General features: G+C 48.5%; 2 protein-coding genes across 2 annotated transcripts; both read right to left on the reverse strand.

Annotated features, from left to right (window-relative positions):
• Positions 1-208: 208 nt before the first annotated feature.
• Positions 209-3558, reverse strand: LOC131290514 (putative cyclin-dependent serine/threonine-protein kinase DDB_G0272797/DDB_G0274007). Its single transcript, XM_058319666.1, has 3 exons — positions 3307-3558; positions 730-1020; positions 209-451 (listed from the first exon to the last, which is right to left on the reverse strand). The coding sequence occupies exons 1-3, from the start codon at positions 3556-3558 to the stop codon at positions 209-211; spliced, it is 786 nt and encodes a 261-aa protein (XP_058175649.1).
• A 2939-nt stretch (positions 3559-6497) lies between these two features.
• Positions 6498-7475, reverse strand: LOC131291344 (pupal cuticle protein G1A). The gene is made up of 4 exons (XM_058320545.1): positions 7464-7475; positions 7127-7388; positions 6659-6845; positions 6498-6582 (listed from the first exon to the last, which is right to left on the reverse strand). The coding sequence occupies exons 1-4, from the start codon at positions 7473-7475 to the stop codon at positions 6498-6500; spliced, it is 546 nt and encodes a 181-aa protein (XP_058176528.1).
• Positions 7476-12098: the final 4623 nt, after the last annotated feature.

Genomic DNA, 12098 nt, shown 5'->3' on the forward strand with positions numbered 1-12098 from the left:
TTATAGAAAAATCTTTATTCGTCTGTTTTAAATGTTTACCTCCTCCATCGTTTAACAACATTAAATAAGTCTAACCTCTCCTCCACTTAGTTTTCGGAACAGGGTTTCATTTTGCAACATAGGTCTACTTTGCGAACAAATATTTCACGAAACCAAACAACAACGTACCAGATATTAGTGAACGATTTACAGTCATGATACTCCCGGTTTAGAAGTTGTACTTCAGTCCATTGCTACTGAACTTCACCTGAGATACCTCGTTGGAGGGCGAGAACGCCACACCGATCAGCTTGTTCGGGGCGGCCGGATCGGCTTCTCCGCTGGCCGGTGCCTGTCCCCGCTGGTACTGGACGCCGACTCCCTGCTGCTGCTGCTGCTGCTGCTCCTGGAGACCTGCCTGGTTACCGGCTTCCGCTCCGGTCGGTTGCTGGATGTACTCATACTGCGGTTGCTGGAGGAAAAGAGCAGAAAGGCTATAGTCTAGAGTTCGAGATCGAGATTCAATTCCTTCACAACTCCAGCACGACGATCAGGGCTAGTCTCGCTTCTGTTATTAGTTCAATTCTATCCTATCTCTTAGAGAGTTCAAGAGAACTTAGGCAACTCAAGTACTCTATAGTGAATAAGTTGCATCAGAGTGTTGTTTAATCTCAGGTATAATGCAGAATGCAACTATGTACATTTGAACTCCCTTGATTTTGCAAGTGACGCTTGTGTACAAATACTAACCTGATTTCCTGCCGAATATCCAGCGGGATCCTGTGCCGCCTGGGCCGGGCCGAAGGGGAACCCTTGATAGTTGGTCTGCTGAGGATAGTACTGTTGGGGTTGCACTTGCTGCGGGAACTGCTGCTGCTGCTGCTGTTGCTGAAGACGCTGCTGCTGGATGCGCTGCCGGATGTTTGGGTTAATATAGTTCTCCTGAACGGTGTAGTGCGGTTGTTCCGGAAACTGCGCCACATAGCGGTTGATACCGTCCGGTTGTTGCTGTTGTCGCTGCTGCAGTTGATACGTTTGCGCCTGCAGTGACGGTTGATTCTGTGTGGTAGGAGAGGCGATTGGAGAGCGTTGTTTTGCGTCAGTAATTCAAATAATTTCGTCCGCCCGCGAGTTGCATGCAGCGTTAATGTTCCCCAATCAACAGCAAGGCTTCCAAACGCTATCGTTCACGCGAAATTGTACCGAATATCTCTTTGGCATTGGATCCGTCCATCGTCGGAACGAAAGCTCGAGTAATCGATTCGAATCGGCTGCGGTACACTATCCTCCATCCCTCCCGCCTCGCGTCGACACCCGACCAAAGGAGCTTCGTTAGGGTTTAGCGGTCGCTTCGAAGGCGACCATTCGCCGAAAACTTCTCCATTGGTGAAATTTAATGCTTGCGCGAGAGACCAAGACCGAGACCGAGAAAAGCGAGCGGTTGTATTGCGCCCGAAACACCTGCCTCTGGAGGTTCAACATTTGCCGACATGGCGCACCGTTCGCCATTTGCTGAAAACATGGCGGTGTTAATCAATGCGGCAGAAGTTTCGATGCATATTGCTAGAAATTGGATCCGACGCTTCGTTACGGTTCGATTCCCTCCTAAAGGGAGAGGGGAAAGGGGGACGACATTGAAAGGATCGGCTGAAAAAGGGCTGCACATTCCATTCCCGAGCACCAGAATGAGGTAGCAGTGAACAGTTACAGCAACTGCATCGAAACAATTCCACTGACGCGCGAACGGCGAAGAACGAACTATTAGAACTTGTTTACAAACGCTGATAGAGTTTGACGGGGATATTGACAAGACCGCTTGCTCGCAACACCTTGACGACGGCAAAGGACCAGACCGCGACAGAAGGCTTAAAGAAAAAGGAAAGGTGAAAGGAAAATAGCTCCACGTCCTTTAACGACGTGGTGTTCCACGTGCCACCGTGGAGATGTCCCTAAAAAGACATGGCAAGGTTTCCCACCCATCTTCCGGTGTACACCTTCGCAGCTGCAAACACTTCTTACTGCGAACATTAATCAGCGACGGCAAATGGCGTCCATGAAGCGCCTGATAGCAAACCTTGGATACGTTTGTGGTTGATTGCAACAAAACAAGAACTCGCTATATAGTGCCGTCGAACCGGACCGGAAGCAGCGAAAAGGGAAGCGGCAATGGACGACGCCAAACCTCAGTTCCAATACCAGCAAATGTTTGTGGTGTTTGTGAACAAAAAAAAAAACTAAAAATAATCAGAACCATCGACCGAACCTTCAGGGACGGGAGAGCGTCGCCGTTTGGGAAGAAAGAAACCTCGGCGTTGCACCACAGATAGCATCTGAGCAGGAGCGTCGAGAAAGGTAGCAGCAAAAGTATCCTTTTCACGTTTTCCTTTCTTGACCTTTTTTCTCCAGTCATGCAGTTAGTTGCAATGTGCTATAAGCGGCAGCTTTTCATCGTCCCGCCATATCGTGCTAGCTGCCAATTGTGCACTAATGTCGTCGTCGAACGATACGTTGCGCTTGCGGTGCACACTGTTGATTGCTGCAATTTCGTGCAATTGGAGAACCCTTTGAAGTGCGGTGAATCGAAATGGAAGTAGCACAGCAATGGAGGTTTATTACCGAGTACTTGTACGCGTGGCTCTACTTAACAAGGTTCGATGCTCAAATCTTATCAACTATGTAGTCATCGGTCAGTCGTGTATCTTTCAATTACGTGACAAGCTTGTATCAGATTGATAGAAGCATTCCAACAGCCGAAACCGCTCGTCCAATTCTGTACCACAGTAAACTAAACAGAGGACCAACAGCATAGCAGAGAACTGAGAAACGTTAGAAGTTAGTTAGAGGCCACTCTCAGATATTCAAAGAGAAATGGAGGTTCATAATAGGTCTAAATAATATACGCGGTACTGAAGTTCTGAGCTCAAACCTACCACGCCCTCCCCTTTGACATCCTGGAGGATTTAGCGGAGTACTGAGAAAACTTAGCAGTAAAAAACAACACTCTTAGGAGTTAGAAGAACCTTTGGTTTTGAATTGGAGGTACAAAACAGTTACTTAGAGCTCGGAGTGGTTCACAGCAATATCATACCGTTAGCAGATGTTGAGTTTAACATAGTTTGGAATGAATGCTCCTCCACAACGTACGATTCACAAACATACGGCTGAGCACGTCAAAGCTATTCTATGTTGGGTTTATGTGTAGTCAAAGGTCTCTTCACCAGACGCTAATATGTATGCTATAGTTCATCACCACACTGTATATTCTTTTCGCACCACGTCTTCGATGTTAAACTATTTGGGGCAGTCAAACATCCGAGTACCTACCACGGCATTCTGCTGCAGCTGCTGCTGTTGCTGATACTGGGCTTGGAACGGCTGTTGTTGCTGCTGCTGCTGCTGCTGCTGGAGCAGTGCCCCCTGCGGTTGATTGCCGAAGTAGCGCGTGAACGTTTGCTGGAACGCCGGCAGCTTGATCGAGAAGCTGTTCTGCGATGGATCGTTGTGGAACGAGAGCTGCCCGAGGACCACTCCGCACAGCACGGACAACACCAGCACGGTACACGGGTTGATAGTGGCCATCGCGGATGAGGAATCGGGAGGGAATCGCAAGCTATCTGATCTTTACACCTGCCACAACTGCTGAACTGCTACGCTAACAAAACGACTAGCTTCTTGAACTTGGACCGTCCTCAGTCGCCAGGGATTTACTGAGGGTTACGGCATCACCCGCCGAGGGTTAAATACGCCCGCGCCGAAATCCCCGCCAGCAAATTGAATGTTCAGGCCACGCATCGTGTGGCGCATCAAACGGAAGTACAACCCACTCCTAAGCGAAAGCGACGTATGCCGGACCCTCTGCTGGGGATCCTGCCCGAATTCAACCGAAGCGAAGTTGGGGACGACACAGCGCGGTTAATCCGCGAGGTGGCGCAAAGTCGCACCAGCAGAGCGTTATACATTTCGGTCGATGCCTTCGTTCCCCAAAATTTTTGAAATCACCCAAGCATAAGAAGCCTTCGACCTTCCCTCCCGTCCCTCAGGCCCGGGGCAATGGTGGGATCGAGGGGTCATTTTAAGCAAACTGTCGACAGACACCCGGCACGGCGAAACATATGAATCGCTTCGCGTTACGTCGACGCGGTCACATGTTGACGAGCGGTTTAGGTTGGGATTTAAAATTCACCGCTTGACTCGACGTAAATCGTAGCCGCACGTGCCTGCCTACACGCGTTGCCTTAACGTATGTGTGTTTGCACTTGTCATACCGTACGTCCTGTACCGGGTTTTTTTCGAGTTTTATTTCACCTTTTTACTATGCCCTGTGTTTTGTGTTTTTGATTCGCCTCTCGGACGTGACTGAGTTTCGGTAATCGAATATTTTTGGCGCAAAACCCCCTCTGCTCGGAGCTGAGGGTGGGGTGAGAATAGAAAACAGAGCACCGTAAGTTTATCGAAAAGCCATTTAAAATAAACGAAAAGAGGGAAAAAACAATGTCTCTCCGATGCAGACATTAGTGGCATAATCTATCACGTGAAACTTTCTCCAAAACGAAAACCGTCGTAGTTTGGTGTTTGCGTTCTTTACTTTTCCCAACACGCGATTGGCATTCTATGGTTTGCCCAGTAATGCCGTGCAGGCTTCACTGGAAAACTAGACAAGGACACTTTGATGGAAGCCTTGTGCTCGATTTTCGAAGGGATTACCTAGCACGGCCTCTAGACCCTAGGGGAACCTTGTAGCAAACGAAAGATAAACATGTAAGTTCATTAAAGCTGAAGTTTCACTAAGCTTAATGAAATGAGCTAACTTTTAAAACATTACACACAATTAAAACAACCCGTGAACAACCGTATCGTGATGATATTGACGACGTATGCAACCATGCGACAGTACCCTCGAGTGGATTATAAACGAGGCCTGACGTGAGTTTGTTTGCGCGTCCGGGAGCTAATTACTATAAATGGTACACCCAGCAGAAGATCTCCAACTAGCGATTAGTAAGTTTTCTCCTCCCTTTTGGGCGATAATGAAAATGAAGAATCGAGGGGCGATAGAATTGGGGTTGAGAGTCGTACCGCCTGCTGTTACTGAACTGCTTGTTCACAAGCGCTCGGAATCTGCTTAGCAGACACTTCCAAACACATTTATCTTCCCTCGTGGTGACACGACACAGCAGAAACTTCAAACAGGACCGGCTTCGATCGTGACATCAATAATCTAAAACGATTCATCAACGTCATTATAAAACTGCGAGAGCTTACGGAGTTCATCACGACAGTTGATGGGTAAACTAAAAAACAAAAACATTTCCTTTTCACCTCCCCTTGCACAAACTCTGACTATCTCAACCAGCGTTTTGAGAAATGTTTGGTTGATTCCAATCATTTAGCTCGTTATAATGGTTCGCATTCTTGTCGTACTAGTATTTCACGTTCGTTGCAGTCTTCTTATCTTGGTTTATGTTATGTCAACATTGCCAAATTCATATTGTAGCAACAAGTGAAATTCACCATGCAACCACATTGATAGCTTTGGAAGAATACTTTAAGCACACCAAACTTATTCAAAAGGCTTAAGGCAATCGTTTTGAAGGGACTACATTCAAAATGCTGTAGTAGCAGAGTATGAAGGTGATTATCCAGGCGTCTATTTTAATTTAACGCCTAAGAAAAGGCAAACCGAAATTCCCGATGGAGGAGACAAGTAAAACAAGGGCTTAGACAAGTAAAATAAGTTAATAATAATATTGGGAAAAATGAAATGTTCCGAAGAGGTCCGCGACAAGGTTCCGACAACCACAGAATTTAATAACAGCCGCCCTTACCGCCGGACGAGCTCAAATTTATTCTCATTTGACCTTGCCTGCGCTCAAGTGGTTGGCTTCGCGAAGGGAAAAACCACGTGCCGCCGGTAGGAAAATGTTGAACATACTTTACTCTTTTATCTGCGGTGAAAGCTTTTTTCTTCGGGCTGCGGAACACTTAATGCTCGTTATGGACTCGATACAGCGTCCCTTTTGGGGGCGTAAAACTTTCGTTGCGCACGAGAACCAGCGACTAGGAAAAAAAGTTATTAACAAATTAAGCTTGCGGTGTAACGCTGAGTGAACCACCACCAACGATCATCAGGAGAAATGGGCAGAAAGAGTGAACACACGACACCGTAGATCTATATAGATTTCTTACGCCAGTTGCGCCAACTGTACCACCGTACCTCTCGGTCTTTATTTCATTTTGCTCTGCTGTCAAATCTAGCGCTTAGTATCTATCGCCGCTCCAGGTGACATCGTATCCCGTGTAACAAATAAGTTAGCAGTAAAACAAAAAACAAAAATAGAACAAATGGACGGCAACCGCTGCTGGGCCGCTGCGTTGTGACTGTGTGTGTTGTGACTGTGTGCCTAGGACGCTATTACTCCCCGCTTTGCTGCTGCTGCTGCTGCTGCTCCGGTCAGATCGCTCAGAGTTCTCCGGTTGGGCTCTATTGTGTTGGGCGTTGCTCCGACGGATCGTCAGATTTACCAGGCGTAGCTGGCACCGAGTCCAGCGAACTGCACCACCGATCCACCGTGCACAGCGGCTACAGGAGCGGCCAGCGGAGCCCTGGAATGGCAGTGAAACGATGCCCACCGGTTAGAGGCCGTCCTTAGGGAACAGATGGCGCTCGATAGGGACTTACTTGTAGGCCAGCGAGGCGGCAGGGTACGCCGGGTAAGCGGCCGGGTAGGCGGCTTTAACGATCGGGGCGTGGGCAGCGTAGTGGACGGCCGGGGCGGCGTAGTGAGCGGCGGCCGGATAGTGGACAGCCGGGGCGGCATAGTGAGCAGCGGCCGGGTAGTGGACAGCGGGAGCGGCATAGTGAGCAGCTGTTGCACCAAAGAGACAACGATTGTTAGATAGTTGGAAAAGGACAAACGGAAGCTAGTACGGAAACTTTGAGGTGTGATGGAATAATTAGAACTTTGATATTCTAGGCGAGTGTCACCCCAGGATCAGGAGTTCTTTGCTAGCGTATGACATTTGGAAGCGAAAATACTTAGGGTAATGAAATCAACAGTAATATCAGTGATGAGTATCCTTGCGGGTAACTCCTACATCTGCGCTATCGGTAGCCAGGTACAGTATCTGCTCTCCTCAATCTACTCACCGTAGGCCGGAGCGGCGTACTTGACGGCGGGTGCGTAAGCGAATCCATCGTTGCTCAGGCGGGAGCTGTGCACGCGGACCGACGAGTGCGCGGAGTCGACGGCCTTCGAGTACTGCGACAGGACGTTCTGGCCGTACAGACCCTTGACGGTGTGCTCGTGCGACGCACCGACGGAGTGATAGTCAGCGCTGGGGGCCGCAATGGAGTAGGCGGCCGGTCCGCCGGCACTGACGGCAGCAACGAGCGCGGCAAGGATGACGAACTGCACGATCGAGAGAACATCCGTGAGATTAGGAAGACACTCCCGCACGGTTCCAGCTCGGTTCGGATCTCTTACCTTGAATGCCATGGCTATGTTCGGGGTTGGTTTTTAGTTGGTTGGTTGATGGAGTTGATTGAATGGTTGCTCGCTCGGAGATCGTTGCTGCTGAAGTGATGCTGTTCGAAGTTACGCACCACTGCTTTATATACCAAAGTGTTGTATTTGCTCTGCGCCGGTCCTCCTTCCCCCGCCCGATCTACCACACCCAAGCTCCGATGGGGCGTAGCCGTTCTAGACCTCCGCAAGCGAGCAACGCGCCTAGCGTTCGGCAAGAACTTATCTAACGCGGCCTATCCAAACGCAGCCTTGCCGCAAACTCCTAGCACCCTTCCGAATTCCTCCTTCCCCCCAAAAACACTGATGAAAATAGTGAGCCTTTCGATCAGTCCGCAAGGGCCACGCATGGGAACACCTGAGTACGTTCACTTCACACCCTTCCCCCCTTGCGCCGGCGTCGGTGAACCCGATTTAAGTATCGCCCGGAGATCGTAGAGATCCCGCCGTTCAATGCTCCCCCGGACTGGGACCGCGGGTTTTTGCACACGCACCGTTGTACGCCGGTGCTGGAGGGCACACCCGCCCCCGGGACGGATCCGGTCCGGTCGGGCAGCCACGCGCCATTCGGCGGAGGTCAACGGAGCAACACGCCCAGAACCGGTTCTGCGACCTCCGCCACATTATGCAACTGCCACAACAACGCAGCACGTGAGTGCACCGTTGCACTTTCCCTGCAAGCCTTAAAGCCGCATGCAGCCAAATGCCCCCGCCCGAATGTGACAACTGTACCGCGGCGTTTTGGGGTGCAACCAGTGTACCGCCTCCATGCACGTTCACTTTTCTCCGGTGCGCCTAAACGCTGCTGAATCGGTGCAACAGCTGCACCGGGTGAACAAACTAAATCAAAACGCGCAAAGGTTAGGCACCGCCGCCACAGCTGTTGCCACAGAGCGCGCGCGCCCCGCTTCGTCATACACACAGTCGCAACTGGGTCAGCGAGAAATCGGCGGCCATCGTCTGCATGATAATTTGCAGCGCCAATTCGTTTGGAATGCTTCAGCAGGACGCTTGGCGTTCGCTCGCTTGTTCGGTGGACTTTCGGGTATCACAGCAACTACATCTCCGGTGCACGTCCTATCGCACCGCACACCAGCAAAACTTAGGGGGCCCTACGACCTACCGAACCCGAGCTTTTACATCAAACATCTTCGGGCACATTTCCACGCCCGCCCATAAATAATAAATCACGCAAACAAATTCTTATGATGTACGGACAAAAACAGGGGGCGCAAACAAAAAATACATTCAGCCAATCCCTGTCACAAACCAATCCCCGAAGTGCTGCCATATAGACCGTCTCCCTGTCCTGTGCGAGCGTACAAAAATAAACGAACCACGAAAGCCGCCTCCATTAGCGCTGAGGTTTGATATCCACCACTAGTACACTCCACAGGTAAGGTAAGGTGAGGTAATATGCACCGACTGAAGCGAAGCACATTCATTTCTCCACTGAACATGCAAAACTATTCCGAAAGTATTTCTATTCGCTTTAGGAAATGCTTTTAAAGCAATTCACATATTTGGTATGACACACACCAAATTCGACATTTCAAACATCTGAGTGGAATCTACCGCACCAGCTCATCTTGCCCCACTCGTTCCTAAACTGTTGGAAAAAGTTGCCAATCGACCGGACGCCACAGCCTGAGGTGAACCCGGCCGTGTTGGTCAAAGGTAGTGAATATTTCGCAGCACCAGAACAAAAAAAAATCATCATCCCACCGGACGACACTTTTCTTTTCCACGGCCCCAAAATCCGGTTGTTGATGGTGCCGGGGATCGCTGTCGGTGTATTTTCTTTTTTTTTTCCCCTGTAAACGCAAAGGGCAAACAAAACGCCCCGGCCCCAATCCCCTCCACATTCTCTGGAGATTTTCTTGGTTTTCGTTTTTCGTTCCACTCGCGCCATTTTGGTTAGTTGCGTTTTGTTGGCCTAGATTACACGGAGGGACAAAAACAATGCCGTATCCTGCTCGAACGCACACACCCATTGTGCACCCCGCGTCGTCGAACCATCACAGTCGAGAAATCATCTGAATGAGTAATTGATTTGCCAGCGGACGCATCAGCGCACAATAAAAAAACCTAAGGTAAGCAGAGGCAGTGCGCCACAAGTCCTCGCGTGAATAAAAATACTTCTAAATGTTTGTAAGATTGGATCATTTTGCCTAACATTTGCCTCACTTTGAAGCATTCGTCTCCACAGCAAGGATGCAAGGGTTATACAGTGAAAAGTGTTTTTGATTTTCGCTCAATATTTTGTTCTTAATCCAACTAAATACACTGCTAATATTTGTTGCATCTTGTTTTGCATTTTGTCCTTGTGAGAGTCACTTATGAGTTAGCGAAAACAAACACATTTAAAGTGCCCACTTTGAAATTTCGAGTTTTGCATAAACTTTTCCATTGAAAGCTAAACAATTCATTGTTTATAAATATTGTTTAGGTTTGTTAGCACCCTTTCTGACAAATGGGACATTCATACATGTATTTGTTAATATTAGGTTAAGGTATCTCATTACTTTGACGAGTGGTAATACGGTTGGTGGTAATTTTCCATTATTTGCTTCAATAATTCAACTCAAAACATAACGTTGCATTTTACCCCCGAACGGGACATCTGGCCCTACGTTTCCCTAACGAAAGGACTTTCGAGCAACAGTCATCCCGGTCATTCAAACCAAAAGCTGTCTGCTACCATGGGGAAAAGATCGATTGCTCCATTTGCCAAACCGGGAGGGACGGAAAAATCCTTCGAAAGCTGAAAATCGATCGGATATTTTTCAATGGAGCGTCTGAGCGAGGAGAGAGAGACGCAACAAAAAAATGGGAGACCCCAAAAAAGAAAAGGCAGGCCGTGTTTTACCGCTAAATGTCAAACGGTGTTTTAACAGCTGGAATCCGGATGCCCCTCGGGTTTTGTTTGTCCCGAGCCGTTTTCGGGTCGTTTTCCGGCTACAAGATTGCTGGCTGCCGGATGCTCTTCTCGTTGCTCGTTCCCGAAACGTCAGTTCTTTTTTTTTAATGCAGTTCAAGGTTGCGAATCGCACGCTGCAAAACAAACCCGGTGATCGGATGCCCTTCTTCCTCGATCACCGAACAGCTTAGTTAGCAAAGTGTGCCGTGTACGTCGCCCTCAATCGCGAATGTCTCCGGCGTCAGTTAATGGGCACAGTATTACGAGCAATTATGGTCACAATTACAACCCTCCGTACCACGCACCCTTGCCAGGGTCCAGAAGCGGTTAAAGCTCGACGCAAGGGTGGTAATGGGATAATTATATGAGCTGCAAATTTGTCGATGAAGCGGTAGGAGTTGGCAGGGCGCAACTGGTAGGTAAACAATGGATGCCCTCCTGCACATGGAGTGCCACAAGCTAAATAGAAGGAAGATAAACACATCACAAACACACACCCCCACACACATACCACACAGTTTAGGATGCCGCATTATGTCGATGCCTGGAATGCATGGAAATTTATGTCGGCAGCATCGCCCGGCTGTTGGAGAGGAAAAACATTCCCGCCCGCCGATGAGTGCGGAGAACGCGAATTAAAGCGCATTTTCCAGCTCGCCGTCCCTGGCAGTCGGATGGAGAGGCAATCAATCAACTTTCCCGGCCGCAAGCCGGGGTTGGTGCTCACCCAGTTATTAAACAGCCCTCATCAGAGGGCAAGGTGCGGACGTTCCACATCCACGCCGAAGGCTCCAATATGGAAACGGGAGGCAATTACAGCCATCGAGCATCGGTAGAAAACAATCCCCAGATGGTCGTTTACGGTGGCTACTCAATAAACATGGCATACAAAATGCATCCATTAATCACCGGCTCCGGGCGGATTCGCAGCAAACATCTTCCGATTCGCTGCAATCGAGCAATCTCAATCATTGGTGTGCCAATTTTCCAATTGCTCATTGCAACGGGTCGGTTTCTATGTCTCGCCCGAAAAGTTGAATGGCTTTCGACCTCCCGGGTGTTAATAAACTATGCGCCAAAGCCCCAACCACCCATGCGGTAATCATACAAACCGCTACGAAAGTTTATCAACGTTTCCACTTTTTTCGCCCTAAGCCAATCATCTCACCACTCGCTCGTAAACGACCTGCCCAAACTCCTACCAGACAGCATTCCATCAACTTGCGGATAGTACCAGGGGACAGTGGGGCAAAATGCACCGCATTGTTTTAAGCGCTTTTCATTTTAAACCCATATTTGAAGTAATTGGATATGTTTATTAACACGTTTCATTTCTCGACTCTACGGCAATATTTTTACGGAGAAAACGAGAGAAAGCAAATTCAGTGTGTTAACAAATGTTTACAGCTCAAACATTTACTGAAACATAGATTTCAAATTGTTCTAACCGTTATGTTCATTTTTGTAAAAAACTTATTGCGCCAAAAGAAACAAATCAGCAACAACAACAAATCCCAACACTTCGTTGGGATAAGTTCAGCTGCTTTCTAGTTTTCGGTATAGATGGTAAATATTTGTAAATTTTTTTAAATTTGTTATATATGGGAAAAGATGTAAATGATGGTATGGAAGTTCATATTGCCACACCTTGCCTTACTTGATTCCTGCTAATGTTG

Source organism: Anopheles ziemanni, chromosome X (genome assembly GCF_943734765.1).
Source record: "Anopheles ziemanni chromosome X, idAnoZiCoDA_A2_x.2, whole genome shotgun sequence".
NCBI classification, from domain to species: domain Eukaryota; kingdom Metazoa; phylum Arthropoda; class Insecta; order Diptera; family Culicidae; genus Anopheles; species Anopheles ziemanni.